Raw genomic sequence first — 21,221 nt, 5'->3', positions numbered from 1 at the left:
TATCTGAGTCCAAGAAGCCCCAGGGCTGGTGAAACAGTTCAGAGGTTAAGAACTGGGTCTGGAGCCGGACTACTTGGATTCAGAGCGTAGGGCAGCACCTGCCAGCTGTGTGGCCTTGGGAAAATTTCTTTACCTCTCTGGGCCTCCGTTTTCCCATTTGTAAAATGGAGAGAACAACGGAGAACGTCAACCTCACAGGACTCGTGGAGGTTAAGTCAGTATGTACCCCATCGTCTACCTTCTCCCAGCAAACAGGCACCTGCCCTCCGGCTTATCCCATTTTCTCATCAGAGCTGCGACCTGCATCTTCCCACACGCCTCTATTCCATGGTCCTGCTCCTGCCTGCCGCCTTCCCACTGCCCCCGCCGCCAGCCCTTCACTGACTGCAGGACAGTGACAGCCCCCCGAGGTGGCCCGCTCCAGGCTGAGTTCCCGAGCCCCTCCCAGGCTGGTGTGTCCAGCCGCCCCCTCTGGGCCTGCCTCAGGCCGCCCACGCCCACCCAGACTGGGGTGGGAAGGGGGTCTCAGTAGCCCAGAGCAAAGTCCTCAGCAGAGGACCAGGCCTCACGGAGCTGGGGACCCACAGACATATCCCTTCTCTGTGGGAAGGGCCGCTCCTGCCTCGCCCCTGCTCCCCACCCCCGTCCCCCCCATCTCATCCCCTCCCTTCCCTGGCACCATCCACTGCTATCACCGCAGCATCACCCACCGGACCTGGCTGGGCCCTGCCCTCGCTGTGTCATCGGAGAAAACTGGAAAAAACCCCTCAGGCCTCGTGGGCGTCCTCCACCCGGCCCGAGTTGGTTCCCCTCCAGCCCCTCCTCAGTGGCTTCCGCTCCGGACCTGTCTAACTCTTTCCTCCAGGCCTGCACATCCCGGCCTGGTCATCCCAGTGGGCATTCCCCAGTGGACACGTCAGCCCCGCCCAGCCCCACGTGCCCTGGCCAGTCATGGGGGGAGCAGGGGGCAGGAGGACCTGGGAGCCAGGCCCTGGGTGTGAATCCTGCCCCGCCCCCCCTTGCTGTGTGTGGCCTTGGCAGGGCCTCCGTGGTGGTGTCAGTCTCGCATCTATTAAATGGGCCCAAGGAAGGGAATCTGGTTCTGAAACGACTTTTCTCAGTACTGTCTGGAGACCAGCCTCCTCCACGGGGCAGCAGGGGCTGGGCAGGGTTGCCAGGATGAGAACATAAACAGACAAAACGATAACCCTGAACTAATATATGCACCTTATATAAAAGTTAATTCAAAATGGATCACGGAACCTTGAAGACATTCTGCTCAGTGAAATAAACCAGCCACAAAAGGACAGACACTGTCAGATCCTACTCATATGAGGCCCCTAGAGCAGTCAGATTCATAGACACAGAAAGTGGACGGTGGCTGCCAGGGCCTGGGGAGGGTGGAGGAGAGTTAGTGGTTAATGGCGACAGTTTCAGTTTGGGAAGATGAGAAAGTTCTGGGGATGGATGGTGGTGATGGCTGCACGACGGTGTGAATATATTTAATGCCACTGAACCAGACACTTAAAAATGGTTGGCATTGTAAGTTTTATGTTATGGGTATTTTACTATAATAAAAAATAAATACATTTTAAAAATCAATTTTAAGGGGCTTCCCTGGTGGTCCAGTGGTTAAGACTCTGCACTTCCACTGCAGGGGGCATGGGTTCAATCCCTGGTGAGGAAAGTTCTGCATGCTATGAGGTGCGGCCAAAGAAAAAAAGAAAAAAAAAAATCAAATTTGCAAACTAAAAAAATCAATTTAAAAAAGAAACAAACCTTAGTTAGTTGATTTAAAATTAATTAATTTTAAAAAACAAAAGACTTAAGTGTAAAGCTACAAAGCTTTTAGAAAAAAACACAGGGCAAAATCTTCAGGACCTAGGGCTCAGCAAATAGTTCTTAGCACAAAATCACTATCCGTAAAAGGAAGAACTGATAAATTGGACCTTATCAAAGTTTAAAACTTTTGCTCTGCAAAAAGAGCCTATGAAGAGGAGGAAAAGACAAGTTATAAACTGGGAGGGAAAAACTGCAAACCATGTGTCTGACAGAAGACTAGGATCCAGAACATACAAAGAAATCTCAAAACTCAACTGTAAAAACCTAATCTAATTAGAAAGTGGGCATAAGACACGAACAGACATTCCACTGAAGAGGGTGGACAGACAGCAAGTACGCACGTGGAAGGACGGCCCACATCACTAGCTGTTAGGGCAACGGTCATTAAAACCACAGTGAGATATCGCACACACCTCTCAGAATGGCAAAACCAAAACACAGTGACGACCGTCAATGCTGGAGAGGATGCAGCAAAACAGGATCCCTTGCACATTGCTGGTGGTAATGTAAGATGGTGCAGCCACCCTGGAAAAGTTTAGCCCTTTCTTCCAAAGCTAAACATACAACTACCGTACGATCCAGCAGTTACACTCTTGGGCATCTACCCCAGAGAAATGGAACCCTGCGTTCACACCAAAACCTGTCCAAAACCGTTCACAGCAGCCTATTTGTCATAGCCCCAAACTGGAAACAACCCAGGCGGCCTTTAACAGATGAACGGTTCCATACTGTGAAACACCACTCGGCAATAAAAAGGAACAAACTATTCATAAATGCAACAAGTTGAATGAATCTTGAGGGGCTTACGCTGAGTGAAAAAAGCCAATCCCAAGAGATTACACACTGTACCATTCCATTTATATAACAATCTTGAAATGATAAAACTGTAGAAATGGAGAACAGATTAGTGGCTGCCAGGGATTAGGAGGGGATAAAGGAGGGAGGGAAGTAGATCTGGCTCCAAAAGGGTAGCACAGGAATCCTCACAGTGGAATGTTCTGTGTCGTGACTATACTGATATCAATAGCCGGTTGGGATACTATATAATTTTATGAGCTGTTGGGGAAAACCGGGCCAAGGGCACATAGGATCTTTCTGAATTCTTGCAACTGCACATGAGCTGACAATATCTCAACGTGAAAATTTGAATTTAAAAGTGCAAGAAACCCATTTAAGTTTTAATTTGAGATAAATAATGAATAAAGTTTTGCTATAAGTATGTTCCACACAATATTTGGGACATACTTGTACTAAAAAATGTTTGTTATCTCAAATTTAACTGGGAGTCCTGTTTTTATCTGGCAACCCTACTCCTGGGAAATTGCCCCAGGTAAGAGGAGACACCTGTCACGTCATTCATTCACTCAACAAATATTTCTTGAACACTTACTATGTGCCAGGCACTGTTCTAGGCACAGGGGATACAGCTGTAAACTCAGGCCACCCCTACCCTCGTGGTGCTGACATTGTAGTGGGAGGAGAGAGGGAATAAAGACGTAAAGAACTGTGCAAATAAAATCATTTCATATGGTGTTAAGTGTTATAGAGAAAATAAAGCAAGACAGGGTACAGACAGAGCCGAGGTGGAGAAAGGGGAGGAAAGTCAGAAAGTGAGAGAGGGCTTCCCCAAGAGGGTGACCTCTGAGCAGAGACCTGAAGGAACAGCAGGAACTAGTTATGCAAACATCTGAGGGAAGGGCCTTCCAGACAGGGGAAACAGCATGTGCAAAGGCCCTGAGGCAGGAACAAGCTCGGCGGACTCCAGGAGCGTTTGGCTGGAGACATAGTTGGTGTCCAGTGGTCCTAAGAACCCTGTATTCCCTACCCCAACATGTCAGAACTAGAAGACCCTTCTGAGACACGAGGTCCCACCATGGGAGGAACTGAGGCCCTGGAGGGCCGGGATCTGCCCAAGGCCACCCCTGGTCCAAGTCCCTCAAGTTCCAGATGGAAGCCTTTGCATCTGGGAAGGGAAGAACCCACATCTGCACCAGATCTGGAGCAGGAAGGGAGGGCACGGCGGCCTGCGGAGGCCTCCTCACAGCCCGGCCTGGTCAGCTGGCTTCAGGCCAGGCAGGGCCTGGCTCCTCGGGCCCTCAACGTGCCACCACTGACCATTCTATCTGGTCAAATATGCAAGTGGCCCTCGGGACAGCAGAGGAGAGCATAGCTGAGCAAGCCTTATCGGGGCCCCGCCCCAGCTGCCAGAGGCCAGGTCCCTGGTGTCCCCTGACTCACAGGCCTGCCTGCAGCCAGGGCAGGGTGGGAATCCAGCTCCCAGGAGCACCCAGACCAGACAGGGCAGGGCAGGAAGGGACAAGACCAGCACCCTCCTCGAGCACAGGCTGGCAGGGACTGGGAGGTGACTCTCGTTTGGGTGGAATTCCATCCCCCTGAGCTCACCTCCCTTGGAGCACATTCCAGCAGGGGCCAGCCCCATCCCAGCTGGGCCCCCATCCCCAGGGCTGCCTCTCTTGGGCTCAGTCACCACGCTCCCAGGAAGGGGTTGTGGAGGCCCCCTCCCTCCCTGGGGCCCCCCCCAGAGCTCCCAGCACACTTTGCCCTCAGTGGGTGGCAAGGCCTCGATGGCACCCCCGGCCCGGTGCAGTAGCATCACCGAGGCGCGGAGAGCCCGGCCCCCCGGCCCCGCAGTTCAGCTTCCAGAGCCAGGCTGCAGCAGAAGCTGGCTCTGAGCTCAGTGCTCAGGGATGCATCCACAAGGACCCACCTCCCTGTCTGCTCTTCTGTGTCCCATGGCCCTCCTGCCCCAGTGCCCATTTCCTCAGGGCTGTGCCCGGCTCTGGGCTTTCCCACTAGAATCTTCCTGCTGGCCAATCCTGCCAAATGCCAGGGCTTTGGCAACTGCCTCGCGTTGGTGGCTGCCAGGGAGTGGCTCCAACCAAGACCTCTCTCCAGGCACCAGTGGCCCCTGGGCATCCCCATGTGATGCCCACAGGCTCTCCCACTCACATGCCCAAAAGCACCCTAATAATCATCTCCCCTCAAGTCCAGACTCCACACGCCGCAGTGCCTGACCCCAGTGAGGTAGGGCGCCCACCCATCCACCCCAAGTGCAACCCAAGGCGGGTCCTGCCTCTTCTGCTCCAAAACAGCTGTCCCTCCCGCCTACCTGTGGTCCCTGCTGGGTTGGGGCACCAGCTGCCACCCTGCCCCCTTCACTCTGTTCTCCGCTTTGTCCCAGACAGGGCCAGAAACCTGAACACGGCACTCCTCCTGCAAAGTCTCCTCAGGAACTGCCAGCCTAAGGGGGAAGCCTGCTCCTGGACCTGGCAGGCAAGGCCCTGCACTTGACCCCAGCCGCCTCTGCAGTCTCATCACCCATCATCCCCTCTCCCCAGATACACGCAGTCCGCCCCCACCTGACCATGCTTTTTCAGGACTTCATGCTTTTATAGATGCCGTTACTTCTCCGTGAACTGCCCTCCCTCCCACCTGCCTTGTCCACCTGGTGGACTCCTACTTATCCTTCAAAGCCCTACTAAAGGGTCCCTTCTTCTTGCCCCAAAAGTGTCCACACTCCTCCGAGAAGAAACCGTTCCCTCCTCTGAACTCTTATGCACCTTCTGTGTTGCATTTCTCCTGCGGTGTTTAGCCCTGAATCATCATTTTTGCTCCTCTTAACCGCCTCTGTCACCAGACAGAGCACCTTGATGGCAAGAAGCGCGGTGAGTTCATATCCTCACTGCCCCAAAGGTGGGAAAGAAATGATTCAAAGCCACAAAGATTCCACCATCCAAAGATTTCAACCCGGGGACTTCCCTGATGGCGCAGTGGTTAAGAATCCGCCTGCCAATGCAGGGGACACGGGTTTGAGCCCTGGTCCAGGAAGATCCCACATGCCACGGAGCAACTAAGCCCGTGCGCCGCAACTACTGAGCCTGCACTCTGGAGTCCTCGAGCCACAACTACTGAGCCCGCGTGCTGCAACTACTGAAGCCCACACGTCTAGAGCCTGTGCTCCACAACAAGAGAAGCCACCGCCATGAAAAGCCCGCACACCGCAACGAAGAGTAGCCCCCGCTCGCCACAACTAGAGAAAGCCCGTGCGCAGCAACCAAGACCCAATGCAGCCAAAAATAAATAAAAATTTTTAAAAAAAACAAAGATTTCCAACAGCAATTTAAAGTTTTCTTATTGGCTCCTTCGGACTACCACCAACTACGAGCTATGCCTTCAACCATTAATAAGAAATACAATTCAAAGTTACTCCAGTGCAAATTTCTTGTGAATCATTTTTTGTTTGTTTTTTAAATTGCAGTGTAATTACTCAAGTTAATCTAAAAAAAATGACTTCATTAAAATGTAGCTATACTTTAAAAAAAAACAAAGATTTCAACCCACCGCTTCTGACGCCTCTCTCCCTCCCAACCAAAGATCCTGATTCCAAGCCCCCCCGTGTGAGGGTGTCAACCTAACATTCTACAGTCCCAACCTGAACCGTCTGTGATTTCAATGCCAAAATCTATGGCCCTAAAATTCCAATAGAGAGAGAGACTCTGATTCAAAAATCACGTCCCCAAAGGACCTGTTGGCTTCCCCCATTCCTGTCTTCTACCGTGACCCCTCTGATTCAACCCTGCAGACCACACAATTGCACAAGACAGTGGGGGGCAGGCAGAGCACAGACACCTCCAGCCCTGCGGCCACATCTGCAGGTGAAACCCTGGCTCTGCCTGGGCCGGACCCAAACCGGAGACCTGTGAGGGCAGGTGCCCCCCGCGGCATTATTCCTCTTGATCTGCCAGCTGAGTCGGGGGGCACCCTGCCACCCCAAGGGCCACCCGGAGGACAAGCCCTGAGTCTCCGCTCACTCAGCGGGCCACCACCTCGGCTCTGAGACACACACCCCTTCCCCACCTCCCCCTCCCCCTTTTCTCTCAAACCAGCTGCCAACAAGCCCCAGAGCCTGTGGTCAGGTTGAGTCTTGTCTTCTCACAGCAGGAGGAGGGAGCCGGTGATAAACACATCTGTGATCCTTCCCAAGTCGCTCAGCCAGGAGCGGCTGCGGGCTGGCCCTTCTCCTCCTGCCGGTTCCAGCTCCACTGTGCATGGGGCCCACGGAAGCCTGTTGTGGGCAGAGTTTCTGGAATGGGGTCCCGTGCCTTTGAATAAATGGCAGGCTGCAGGATCCTGGGGGTCTCCAGTGTGTGCCCTCGCCTGGCCCTGACTGGCACCTGGGATCCAGAACAAATCAAGGATCATAGTGCCATGTGACAGATGAGGAAACTGAGGCCCCCAGAGGGGATGGAACCCAGAGATGATACACACTGAGCCTTACCTTCCCCAGGCTAGGCGGCTGCCCTGCTCCTGGCCGCTCGGATCTGTGTCTGGGCCCTTGGGGTGCCCCATGTCTGGGAGTGAGGGGCTAGGCTGCGAGACCACCTTCCTGCTGTGCCCTGGCCGAGGGGTGTGGCCACTGCCCTGCATAGCTGAGGGCCAGTTGGGATCCTTTCTGGGCCTCTGTTTGCACCCCCAAATCACAAAGGGGCTAGACTGGTGGTTAATCAGGCCTTTCCTGTGTCCACTGGGGAGTCCCAAATTCTACCTCTTGGCTCTGGAAAACATATAGTGCCTGGCTGAACTGCCCTTCCAGGAGGTGACCCTCAAGTGTCCTCCTGAACCAGAGTGGAGCTAGGCAGCAGGGGATGGTGGGAGTGCAGGGGGCACCCTGAGCTGGGAAAACCATTCCTGCTCCGAAGTGTCAAGTGAGGCCCAAACTGCGCACCCCTCCAAGGATGCCCACACCCCGCTCCTGACCCCGCCCAAGGCCTCACTCTGCTGCCCTGGAGTCAGTGTCTGTGACTTCTGACCCCCTGCTCCAGAACCATCAGTGGCTCCCCAGTGACCGTAGGGGACTCAACCATTCACTCCGTACGTACACAGAGCGCCTCTATACACCAGGCCCTGGGGTGCAGCTGTGAATGTGATGCATGAGGTCTCTGTCCTTATCAAGCCTATGATCTGGGGAGGGGAGAAGGCCTCGGAACAAGGCACTGCCCGGGGAAAGGCTAGGAAGGGGTTGAGAGGGAAGCCTCTCTGAAGAGGGGATATCGGAGCTGGAACTCAAGCAGTAAGGACAGGGCAGCCCTGAGGGGAAAACCCACGGCTCTCACTCCCTGGCCTGGAAGGTGACCTTGCAGCCCTCTGGCTGCAGCCACCCCTTCAGGGACTCACAGACCAGCCAGTCTGGGTCCCTGAACTGGCCCCAAGCCCCTCCCCCGGGCCTTTGGCCACGACCTGGGTTGCCTCCACCTCTCTTCTCTGCCGAGCCAAACCTCACTCATTTTCTGGGTCCCACCTACTCCAAAAAGGCCCCTGAGGTTGACCTTACAACGTATGACGGTCCCATCATCTGCATCACCCAAGAGCTGCCCAGAACAGCAAGCACAGCCCTCATGCCTGCTGGAGCTGGTGGCTTAGGAAACCCTCTCCCATGTGGAGAGAAGGGAACCCTCCTACGCTGTTGGTGGGAACGTAAATCGGTACAGTCACTAGGGAGAACAGTATGGAGGTTCCTTAAAAAAAAAAAAAAAAAAAAAAAGAACTACCAGGGCTTCCTTGGTGGCGCAGTTGTTGAGGATCCGCCTGCCAATGCAGGGGACACGGGTTCGAGCCCTGGTCCAGGAAGATCCCACATGCCGCGGAGCAACGAAGCCCGTGCACCACAACTAATGAGCCTGCGCTCTAGAGCCCGCGCTCTAGAGCCCGCGCGCCACAACTACTGAGCCTGAGGGCCACAACTACTGAAGCCCAGATACCTAGAGCCCATGTTCCACAACAAGAGAAGCCACCACAGTGAGAAGCCCATGCACTGCAATGAAGAGTAGCCCCTGCTCGCCGCAACGAAGACCCAACACAGCCAAAAATAAAATAAAATAGAATAAAATAAAATAAAATAAAATAAATAAATAAATAGAACTACCATGACCCAGCAATGCCACTCCTGGGCACATACCCGGAGAAAACCATAATTCAAAAAGACACATGCATCCCAATGTTCACTGCAGCACTATTTACAATAGCCAGGATGTGGAAACAACCTAAATGTCCATCAAGAGAGGAATGGATAAAGAAGATGCAGTACATATATACAATGGAATATTACTCAGCCATAAAAAGGAATGAAATTGGGTCATCTGCAGAGACGTGGATGGACCTAGAGACCGTCATACAGAGTGAAGAAAGTCAGAAAGAGAAAAACAAATATCGTACAATATCGCTTATATGTGGAATCTAGAAAAATGGTACAGATGCACTTATTCGCAAAGCGGAAATAGACACACAGATGTAGAGAACAAATGTATGGACACCAAGGGGGGAAGGGGGGTGGGATGAACTGGGAGATTAGGATTGACATATATACACTACTATGTATAAAATAGATAACTCATGAGAACCTGCTGTATAGCACAGGGAACTCTACTCAGTGCTCTGAGGTGACCTAACTGGGAAGGACATCCAAACAAGAAACCCTCTCCTGCCTGATGTGCGTGGGACCCTCCTGCCCCCAGCTAAGCGCTCTCTCCCTTCATTCTCACTGTGGCTGGACCAGATAGCCACACAGGAGGAAACGGGGGGGAGAGCGAAGCCCCTTGTCCCTCTCCTGTCCACTCCCAGGGATGGGAGCTTCAAGGCCAGGAGGGGCCCCATGACCTATGACCTCAGCCCTAGGAAGTGACCTGACCGTAGAAATCGGGAGGAATGAAGAGCTGAGAACCCTGGAGGAATGTGCCGCCCTGAGCAGGAGCTCCCGGCGCAGGGCAGGGCCGGCAGGGCCTTGCAGTCTACCCCGGCCATCATCCTAGGACAGACCAGGTGAGCAGCCTGCTGTGTGACTCACTGTGGCCGCCTAGGAGGCTCTGACACAGCGGATGTGGCCGGAGACTGCAGGGGGGGGAGGGAGGGAGGCAGGGAGGGAGGCAGGGAGGGAGGGAGGGGGGGAGGCAGGGAGGGAGGCAGGGAGGGAGGGAGGGGAGGGAGGGAGGGGAGGGGGGGAGGGAGGGAGAGGAGGGAGGCAGGGAGGGAGGGAGGGAGGGAGGGAGGGGGGGAGGAAGGGAGGGGAGGGAGGGAGGGAGGGAGGGGAGGGAGGGAGGGAGGGAGGGAGGGAGGGAGGGAGGGGAGGGAGGGAGGGAGGGAGAGGAGGGAGGGAGGGAGGCAGGCAGGGAGGGAGGGAGGCAGGGAGGGAGGCAGGGAGGGAGGGAGGGAGGCAGGGAGGGAGGGGAGGGAGGGAGGCAGGGAGGGAGGGAGGGAGGGAGGCAGGGAGGGAGGGGAGGGAGGGGAGGGAGGGAGGGAGGGAGGCAGGGAGGGAGGCAGGGAGGGAGGGAGGGAGGGAGGCAGGGAGGGAGGCAGGGAGAGAGGGAGGGAGGGAGGCAGGGAGGGAGGGAGGGAGGGAGGGAGGCAGGGAGGGAGGGAGGGAGGCAGGGAGGGAGGGAGGCAGGGAGGGAGGCAGGGAGGGAGGGAGGGAGGCAGGGAGGGAGGGAGGGAGGCAGGGAGGGAGGGAGGCAGGGAGGGAGGCAGGGAGGGAGGGAGGGAGTCCCAAGGCAGGAGGAAGGGCTGCTGGTGCCTGCCGTTCGTCTGTACACGGGTGGGCAAGCCACCCCGCAACACCACTCACCAGACAGCTCCCTCCCTCGGTCTGGGGTCACACCCACCCAGTGCTGAGGACCAGCTGTGTGCCAGCCCTGGGGAAGGGCTCTCCTGCCAGCTCTGCTTTCTTCCCGGGAAGAAGCGAGAGACAGAGCTCGGATCTGAACCCAGGCAGCCCAGCACCAGCCCGCACTGTGCAAAGGACACCACCCCGAGAACCAGAGGCCAGGCTTCACATCCTGGCTTTGCTCCCGATTAGCACGTGACAATCCCTCTGTGCCTCCATCTCTTCACCTGCAAGATGGGATAATGAGGCTACCGTTCACAGGGACACTGTGAGGACTGAGTGAGAAGACTGGTGGCCCACGGACATGTTCCAGCAAAACCAGGTCAGCTGGCACCCAAATGGGCAGCTCGAGGTCCACCCTTAGCCAGCACGTGTGTGTTGGAGCTCCTATAGTAATCTTCTTTCTTTTTCCCTTTTTCTACATTTTTTAGGAGTCACTGGTGACTACCAGTTTTAAATGCCAACGCCTAAAAAAAGAAGTGCTTGTGCATGAAAATCTGGGTCTAAAACCAGAGGATGAGGCCACCCTGGGCTGGCATTCCTGCACAGCCTCCACGGGCTGGAGCCAAGCTGGGGGCCCCACGGACGGGGTCTGCATTCCTTGGTCTCTACAGCCCTGGGCACGGTTTCCCCCATTGTCATCACCGCTGCTCCTGCCTGGCCCCCCCAGTGGTGCCCACACACACCCTGCCACTGCAGTGGTCCGTCCTCCACCCCGGCGGCATGGAGCCCTCCCTCCCTGTCTGGCCTGGCCCATCAGAGCCCCTCCTTGCCCAGTACCTCCGGGGCCTGCGGGTCCTCACACAGGCAGGACCCACCCTCCTGGGACAGCCCCACCCCACAGGCCCTCACTGTACTCTGCCGGCAAACCTGTCTGCTCCCTTGCCTCAGGGGATGGGGTGTCCATCCCCTTTGTAAGCCAGCCACCTCCATTGGAAACATCCTGGGACAGCTGGGACTCCCTTCTAAGCTGAGCCCAGAATCTAGGAGGATCTGAGGAGGCGGTGAAGAGGGAATGGTCCCCTCCATTATTGTGAGCTCCAGATCTTGGTTAAGGTGACCAAGGATACATCACCAACCCCGGCATCTGCCCTACAGCAATGACTCCTACTGAGCTCACCTCAACTCCTCCCCACAATCAGAGTTTTGTACAGCTGACTCTGTGGGCCCAAGGATGACAGTTCACATCCGACCCTCGTTCCATCTTGCTCAGTTACATCCAGTGTTTAAACAGAGATTCGATTATTCAACCTTGTCGGTCACTGACAAGCATCATTCCACACAGAAATCTTGACCATCAGCAAATCAACCACAGATGCAAGCAGAATGAGGCTACGGACAGAGCCCTGTGGCCCATCGCCAGAGACCCAACACCAGTTGTTATGAATAAGCCATTTTGCAGCATCTCTGCAAGAGCCGCCCGGCTCCCCTCCCTAGCTGCCTACCTTTCGGCCTGCCTCGTTATTGTGTAAGTTCATGAGAGTCCGGGCATTCTGCTTGATCTCCCGGGCATCCACAAAGACCTTGGCGAAGCCGATGCCGTAGCGGATGTCGGCAGAGCAGCCACCCCACTTCCAGCCCTCGTCCCGGTGGTACTGGCCTTGCTTCTCCTTGTCGCAGCCGCAGTCGCTCAGGTTGCCCTGGGTGCAGGCAGCAGTGATGGCGTGGGCCACACCGGCTGCGATGATGGCGTAGGTGAAGGCGGCCTCCCGGCTCCCTGCGGGGACAAGAGTGGAAAGGCTGGGCTCAGGTCCAGGGCGTCCTGGGATGGGAAGGGAGGCTGAGCTCACTGTCGGGGCTCCACAGAGACTGACTGAGCGCCCGTTCCTCACTCCGAGAAAGCTCCGTCCCAGGCACCCCCATCACGCACATCCCCGTTCAATCCCCAGTCACTGAACGCCCCTGGGGAGTCGACGGGGCAGCGGAGGAGAGAGGCTGGAGGCCAGAAGAGGGACGACTCTGTGGATGACCACCCACTCCCCCCAGGCTGATGTGGCCATGGCCGCTGCACACACGCACAGCACTCGTGGCGCCTGGTGACAAACTGTAAAGCAGCACTCTGACCACCACGGTGTACCCAGGCTCTGGAGCCAGAGGCCTAGGCTGAAACCCCAGAACATCGGTCTGTAGCCCTGTCACCTTCAGCCACCGCCAGCCCCTCCCTGTGTCTCAGTCTCGTTGCTGGAAAGTGGGGACACAGCAATAGCCCCTTTCTCACGGGCATGATAAGAGAGTAGAGTTTGTCCACGTGAAGCCCTCAGCGCCCTGCCTGGCTCATGGCACCTGCCTGACACAAGAGCTCCTGCGCTCGTGGCCTTGCTATCGGTGCTGTGTCACCTGCTGTTTAGAGGTGTGGGCCCCCGGGGCCCCCTCACTCGACTGTGAGCATCTCCAGAGAAGGCTGGGACCTTCATCCTCAGGACTCTGACCAACACAGGGGACAAGGGCTGGGGGAGGGGAGAGGGACTGCTCGCGGGCAGGCAGGAGGGACAGGACAGCAAAGGGTCAGCTGGGGGCCTGGGGAGCTGCTGAGGTGTCACTTCCCCGCAGGGCTTCCCAGCTACATGGAAGTGGAGACGGCCCTGCTGGGGGGCTGGGAGCCACAGGTTAAGAATTTACAAGGGCGGTGCTGGGCTGTTGAGTGGGGTGGAAGGGTCCTGAGTAGCTGGGGTGCACGAGTGGGGGGCAGTCACTTAGGCCTGGTGCAGATACGCCCTGCCACCCAGCCTCCCGGCCTCCCTGGGTCCCAGAGCGGCACCTCCTGCCGGGATGGAGATGAACCCAGACCCCGTGCCTAGTGTGGGCGCTCAGTGCTTTCGCTCTTGGAGCCAGGGTGGGTGGGGGTCAGGGAAGCACCCTGGAGAAAGAGGCCCCGGGGATGGAGAAGTGTCTCAGGACGCCATCACCCCGACTCAGGTGGACCTTCTCACCCGTCCCTCCTTCACTTTGCAGCCCCTCACCCAGGCTGCTAGGATGCCAGCAACCTGCACGCCGACCCTCGGCCACCGCTCCCGCACCCTGCAGACATGTAGACCTGTCCACCTGCTGGACCGATGGCTTCACTGTGCCGACGCCTGGCCCCGACATTCCACGGCGGCCCTGTTAATACAGGGGTGCTGGAGCCCATACGCCCGGATTCAATCCCAGCTCTGCCACTAACTGACCGTGACTTGGACCAGTTCCTCCTCTGCCTGAGCCTCAGTCTCCAGGCACCAGCTCACACTACTGAGAATCAAACCCATAAGAAAAGTATACACTGGAGGAACCAGGCGACAGTGAGATTAGACCCTCACAGACATCAGAGAAAGAACCATCAGATGCAGAGTATACAGAGAATAAGATGGGGGGAGGAAATCTCTGTTCCACCACTTTCTAGCTGTGTGACCTTGGGTGAGTCACCTAACTGCTCTGTGCTCCAGTTCCTCCTCTACAAAATAGGATGACAACCACTCACTTTAATTAGGGAGGTCGAGAGAACTAGAAGGAATTAACAAAGGTAAAGTGTTTAGCAAAGGGCCAAGCATGAGACAGTGACCTCAAATATTAGATTTATTATGATTTCTATTGACGATGGTAATAACGGTCCCTTATAAGAAGGCTGTGAGGTAAGGAGTAGGAGTTTTCGTTTGTTGAAGAAACTGAGGCCAAGAGAAAAGTCTGGTTCACCCAGGCCACCCAACTGGTGGGCAGCAGTGCTGAGCTGCAGTCGTGGCCTCTGGACACCCTGTTCAGACCAAGAACTTTCTCCGGGGAGCAAATGACTGCAAAGTGCAGCGGCCTCACTGGACGCCTCCGGCAGCTAAAGGGAAACTGTATCCCCTTTATCAGACTCAGAACAGAGCGGCAAATTGAGGAAGGGTCGGAGCCTGGCCCGCCACCTGAGACTTGCCCTTCCCCCAGGCTCTTCCCTGGGGGGTGGGGCTGGGGACAAGTGTGTGGGGTTCTACCACGCAGCAGGTGGAGGTCCCAGGTATCTCTGAGCCCTCTGAGCAGCGCATGCAATGCAGGTGGCTTCTGCTCCTGCCCGGGATCCCCCAGCACATCCCAAGGTGGGTGGGAGCAGGGCGGCTGCACCCTGCACACACACAACTCCCCTGAGTCCAAGGTGCACTCCTAGACCAGAGTGAAGTCCATCATGGGCCACGGCCTTCCCTCCCCACCAAGCTGGCCCTCACCTCCGCACCCACGGCCCCCGAGAAACAGAGGGACCGTTATTCTTAGCTTCTGAGCTCCCCGGGACCCAGGTTCTGGCTCTTGCAGTCCAATGCTTCCAGATGCTAAAGGGTCACTGCTGACTCCTGCCATTGACCTTGACCTGGGCCTTGCCCACCAGTGTTACACTAGGACTGCCCAGTCCCCATACTTCCCCCTCCTCACTGACCACCAGGAAAGCTGCCCTGGGCAGTGGGCTGGCCGTGTAACTAATGTCAGGCCTGTCAACCTGTCTAAGCCTCTGTTGCTTCCTCCATGAAGTGGGCTTAACAGCATCACGGGCTGGTGAGTGGACTGAATCACAGTGCCTGGCGTGGGGTACGTGTTCCGTAAACACTAGCCACTGCTGCTGTGATTACGATTACCACCGAGTCCGTTTTGCCTCGTTGAGCTCCATGATGCACTGAAGGACACGATAGCCTCACACAGAGGCCAGTGTGGGGGGCTGACCCAGCCTCCGGCTGCCCAGCCAGACTTGGGGGGTCCCGAGGGAGCAGGGCCCATGTCTGTCTGTCTCCCGCTGTTTACAGCCCCCACGATAGTGTGTGACGGATGAATGAATGAGCAGACCTCACGGCCAACCCCACCCCGCCAGAAGCTGGGTGACCCTGGGCAAGTCACTGGGCCTCTCTGATCCTCCATGTCTGTATCTGTGAATCTCACCCAGCTGGCACCCAGCGCGTGAGGGTCCCAGGTATCTGTGAGCCCTGGGACCAGTGCATGAATAAACGGTAGTGAGTATTATAATAATTACCATGGATGGAATTACAGGCCCCCCTGAGAGGTACAGAGAGAAACTCCCCCGCTTCAGCTTTCTCCACGGCCCTCCTGCCATTTTAGACTTGTTTGTCGTCTGTTCCTCACACCACAGCCACCACTCCTGCTGCCCCTACAGCATGATGTCCTTGAAGGCAGCGCTTTGTCATGTGCCCTTCGTGTCCCCAGGGCCTGACATGTAGGAGGTGCTCAGTACATATCTGTTAGATGAATAGATGGATGGATAAATGAATGAATGAATGAATGAATGCTCCAAGCAGTGGCCAAAAACCGGGTGAGCTTCATTTAGTGCTTATTACTGGCCAGGCTCCGCGCTAGGCGCTTTGGGAAAGTGTTGTGGTCACCTATTTATAGGGAAACCAGCTGACTGAGGTTCAGAGAGGCTCTGACCAGGCAGGTGCAGAGCAGCGGTGGGCCCCACCCGTTCGGCAGGGCCTTCCCCAGGGCGTCAGGACAGGGTCTGCCCACAGCCTGAGGTTTCGGGGCTTTTCGGTGCAGGGAGAGGGCGAAGGAAAGTAACCTTTGTTAAGCACCTGCCATGTGCCAGACCCACCCCTGCGGGTGATCCCCAACAGCCCCATTCGGTGGCCACCATTCTCCACAGTGTTACCGATGAGGAAACCAGGGTTCTGAGAAGTAAACTGATTCACTGAGGCCGCCAAGCCAGAAACCAGCCAGAACTGGGCTTCCAGGCCCAAGCTGGCAGCGTCCTCCCTCAACCCCTGGTCCAACCACCCTTCCAGCTCCTCGCTGCGTGGCAAAGCCCACGGCTGAGAGAGATTCCTTTGCCTTGAGGCAGCAACCCTGATCAAAATGCCTTGATTTCTGCCATTCGACTGTTACCGGTTAAAACATCAATAAATAATTTACAGGACGCATTCAAATGGGATGGCCTCCTGAGAACAGGGTTTGATGGCAGAAAGAAGGTAGGCGAGCAGCCCAGAATCTGACCCCCACAGATTCCTTGCATGAGAGGCTACCTCAACCTCCATCCATCCATGCCTCCTTCGCCCACCCCAGGTAAGCAGCAGTTCCTCATTGTATCTGTGGGCAACTGAGGCTCGAGGAGGGGACTTACAGAGACAGAGCCAGGATGCAAACCTAGGGGTCACAGGCCTCCAACCACCGCGGAGGACACCCCCGACCCTGACCATGCTCGGAGCTCCCGGGACAACCCCACCCTCAGCCTGGGGAAGCCCCTGCAGTTGGGCAATTTCCCGAAGCTGTCTATTTGTCTCTTACTGGCTGTCTGCAAGGGCGATTCTAAGGTGTGTCTTATTGCGGCAGAAACAGAATGACGTGATAGTCCCAATGGCACACGGTTCGTAAGAAGAAAAGCAAAGTCATGAAATGCTTACTACTTGCCAGTCTCTTTCCTAAGCACTCAATACAGATCCATTCGCTTCATTCTGGCAACAACACTATGAGGTGTGGAGCATTTTAATCTCCATTTTACAGATGTGGAAACTGAGGCCCAGAGAGGCGTGTACTCTGACCAGGATTCAACCCTGGTCAGCCTGGCTCCACAGTCTGACCCTCTCTCCTGCCTTAAGGGTACGACACCCACCCCAGTCCTACTGACTCCTGGCCCAGGCTCTTCCCCGACTCTTCCACGTAGGGCCAGTAAGCAGCGGACGCTGGGCTTGGCTTACTGCCCATCACTGACCCTTGCCCCTCCAAGAACCGACCTAGCCCCCTGCTGCGTTGACCACCCACCTCTCCCTCCTGTGCACGAGCAGAGGAAGAACCTCCATCACACCTTGCCTCTCCTCGGCCCCCCTGACCGAGCCACGTGCCCTGTTCCTTCACTCAACAGATATTGCTTGAGCACCTACTATGTGCCAGGCATTGTGCGGGGGCTGGGGAAACTGAGAGGAGGGATTCAGACCTGGCCTTGGCTTCTGAGAGGACAGAGAGCAAGATCATACCACTCACTCAGCAGCAGCCGAGGACTCTGCAGACGCAGGACAGGGCGGTGACGGGAGCAGGGACCACCTGGGGTGGGGACTTTTGAGCCGGGAGGAGCCAGCCATGAGGCTCTCTGAGGGGAGAGGGGGCTCCCGGCTGACGGGCAGTCCCCGCGGTGGCCCTGACCCGGCCTGGGCAGTGGCGGGAGCAGGTGAGCCCACGGGGGTGGGAGGAAGTGAGGCTGTTGGGGCAGAGGCAGGTCCTGCCAGCCCTACCATCCTGCCCCGGCACAGGGCCCTCTGTGCCCGGAACCAGAGAAAAGTCTTCCAGAGCCACAGACATAAGGCCCGTGGGTTCATCCTGGAACAAGAGGTTCACAGAGGCCGGGAAACTTGCCCAGGCTCATCAGTGACTCAGCAGCGAGACCTGGGGGATTAGGACCAGGGTCTCCTGGCTCCCAGCGTGGAGTCCTGCCCTCACCTCCACCACGGCTTCTTTCACTCTCAATCCACCTGCATCTCCAGGTAACTTTCCATGCAGAAGCTCAGGCGGCCCCAGCTCAGAACTTGGGTAAGATGGAGCCTATTAGTCCCTCCGCCCTGCTTCTTACTCAGGGCGGGGTGACCCTGAGCCAGGATGCTGGCTCCCCGGCCTCAGCTTCCCCACCTGTGAAATGGGATCCACCAGGAGGACACTGCCAAGCTGCCCTGAAGACGAAAGGAAACCTCTGTGTACAGAGAGGCCCCGTTCCCCAGAAGGTGCTTAGTAAAGACCGTTGTTATCACTGGGATGAACCCGGGGAGCCCGGCTGACGCCCTCCCCGCATTCCAGCTCCATAACGACCCCGGCGGGTACAGAGGAAATAAACTGATGTCCAAGCCTGCCTGAAAGATTCCATTCCACCGCCCTGTGCAGCCACTGCAAATGGTTTGCACCGGAATATTATCTGGGTGTATTTACAGTATCTTACTGGAAACCACAAAGTGCATTGTATTTTTTTCTATTTTGCTATTTAAAGCCAACGGGTCAGAGGGTGAGCAATCTGCAGTGACACCAGCTGAAATATATGATGATTTGGAAAATACACAGACGGAAAAAGGTTGCCTCTGCCAGCCCCATGGCATGACACTCACAGCCCTTCTGGGCTCAGAACGCCACATCTGGCTGTCTTGGAGCACAGGAGCTGGGGGGCCTCTGGATGAAGACACAGAAGAACGGGGGCTGCAGGGGGCACGTGTCTGGGCGGGGCCTGGCTGACGGAACAGGCCCCCAGAGACGACTCTGGTCTCCCAGCCCCGCCCTCCTCTCCTACCTCCGTTCTAGCCAAGCATCTCTTCCCAGCAAGGAAGGCCAGAGCGCACCGCTACCACCCGCCAAGGGTCAACAACCAACTTACAGAAGATTATTCAAATACCTGAGTTTTTTTTTAATACTTGTACAGAGGAGTAAATAGGACCAGGCGTGTATTAAAATGTAAGTCAAAGGAGCCATAGGATGGACTGATATCATGTAAACTCTATCTTTCTTTTTCTGATTTAATAAAAAAAAATTTTTTTACAAAAAAAAAATGCTCACGGCATTCCTTCCTTCCTCCAAACCGTCCTGCCTCCAAGCCTTTCCACACGCTGCTCCCGCAGTCGGCAAATGCCCTTCCTCTCCCACGGGCTTGGTGAGAGGCCATGTAGCTCAGTGGTTTCAGAGCAGGGCCCTGGGGGGCCAGTCAAGCTGGGTTGACATCCTGGCTCCACTTCCCCGGGGGGAAGGACCAGGGGTGAGTTGACGGACCTCTCAAGGCCTCGGTTTCCTCCTTTGTAAAATGGGAATAATAAAGCACCTGCCTCCCAAAGTCATTAGGAAGATGAAACAAGCCAAGGCACCAGCCACCAAGCCAAGACCACACGTGGAAGGGATCAGTACGCAGCAGCTCTTACTAGGCGTGGCGTTGGTTAACTGTCTCCATCAAGACGCAGCTCGGGGTCCCCTCTCCGAGGGCCTTCCTGACATCCCCTCCTCGGCTTTTGACTCAGCACCGTCGCCATCCTTACTCTGTGTTGAATTGCAAGATCAGTCTCTCCCCACAAGGTTGTGAGGACCCAGATTATTCATGTGCGAAGCCTCGACAGTTGAATGAATGAATGACTGTGCATGTAAAGGCGTGGGAGTGTGTGAGTGTGTGTCTGTCGACCATAAGAAAGCTGGCAAGAGAACGTTCTAACAAAAGACTCATCTCAAAGAATCGTGTCAGGAGAGCTAAAACCCAGGATGAACTGAGGCTTGCAAAAAAAAAAAAAAAATGCACGCGAGACAAAAAGTCCTTTGTTAGCTGCGTTCTAAGCAAGAATAGGGAAAGAATAGGTCTTTTGCTCTGGCAAGATGGCGCATTGTTAAGAAATGGCAGAGAGAAAGTGGAGCTGGCCTGCCCCTTGCTTCTGTCTCTCTCACCGGAAAGGTCTTCAAATCATCCCTCCAAGCAGTCATCAGCTCACCAGACATGTGCTCCATCCACCCACCCCGCCCGAGACGGGTGAAAAGACGGAGCCACTGTGCGAGGCATACAGATTCTCAGACCTGGGATCCTGGGCCCAGCCGGTCACCCGAGGGAGAGGGGCGAGCTGCTGCTTCACCCGGGAGGAGAAGCGGTGAAACAGGGCAGGAGCAGAAGCCCAGAAAGGCATCCAAGTTCCCCGGTTGGTAGACAGAGGAGGGTGGCCCCTAGGGCCTGAATCCTAGGTCATCTGTGCCCTTCCCTGGAAAAATTCCACAGGGGAGTACCAAACAGGAGGTCGTGAGTATTTGAAAAAGAATGCAGCCGTCCCCAGGAGCGCACATCAGGAAATCACCATTTCTTTGTTGATAATAATGCTGGCCTCATAGCAAATTTCTATATGTGCTAAGAATTTGATCATCTTCCCACATCCTGTCTCTCCCCGGAGACAAGGGAGAGAGATTCTTCGGACAGCTCCCCTCCCAGGCAAACCCTGTGGGATGGGTTTATCTCCACTGCTCTCTCCAGCCTCTTTCTGCCCTCCCTGCCCCCCAGCCTGGAGCCAGTGCCCGGATCACTCTGGATCCCCGGCTCTGGCTGGGTCACACCTGCAAGCCTGCTGTGGCTGCCCATCCCCACCACACCCTTCCTCTCCTGGGCTGTGGCGGCCCATTTTAGGTGACCCTGCAGGCAGCCTTCCACGTTCCAGTCCAGTGCCACCCGGCCGGTGCCCTCTGCTCTTCTACCAGACCCCTCAGAGCACATGCAGCCCCGACTCTGCTGTCTATCCCCAACAGACGGTGAGAGCCCCGAGGGCAGACCCTTTGGCTGATTCATCAGCCTTTTACCACGCTGAAGATTCTAGTAAACATCTGTGGGACCAATGAATGAATGGGTGGACATACTGTGGGTGGCAGGGGGGTGTCCCATGAGCACTTAACTTACATGAATTCAACCAAATGCACCCAGGGAAAAGTAAATTTAACATACTGTATGTGTGGGAATGTAAGTCGGTGCAGCCTTTATGGGAAAAGAATATGGAGAGTTCTCAAAAAATTAAAAATAGAACTAGCATACAGCAATTCTACTTCTGGGTAGTTAGCCAAAGAAAATGAAAATGCTAACTCAAAAATATATTTGCATCCTCATGTTCACCACAGCAGTATTCACAATAGCCAGGACATGGAAACAACCTGAGCCCATCGACAGATGAATGGAGAAAGAAGATGTGATACACACACACACACACACACACACGCATATGCGTATATATATGTATATACAGACAATGGAATATTATTCACCCATAAAAAAGGAAATCCT

The 21,221-nt window shown here is 55.7% G+C and overlaps 1 protein-coding gene across 1 annotated transcript in view; it reads right to left on the bottom strand.

Annotated features, from left to right (window-relative positions):
- The window catches only part of WNT7A (Wnt family member 7A), a 66,594-nt gene that overhangs the window by 31,750 nt on the left and 13,623 nt on the right, over positions 1-21,221 (bottom strand). Inside the window, exon 3 of the mRNA XM_060110042.1 lies at positions 11,962-12,233. Within this exon, the coding sequence (XP_059966025.1) occupies positions 11,962-12,233 (272 nt within the window). The remainder of the gene's footprint in view (positions 1-11,961; positions 12,234-21,221) is intronic.

The sequence above is a fragment of the Mesoplodon densirostris genome, chromosome 10 (genome assembly GCF_025265405.1).
Source record: "Mesoplodon densirostris isolate mMesDen1 chromosome 10, mMesDen1 primary haplotype, whole genome shotgun sequence".
Classification (NCBI taxonomy): domain Eukaryota; kingdom Metazoa; phylum Chordata; class Mammalia; order Artiodactyla; family Ziphiidae; genus Mesoplodon; species Mesoplodon densirostris.
This window is presented reverse-complemented; position numbering and strand designations above follow the sequence as displayed.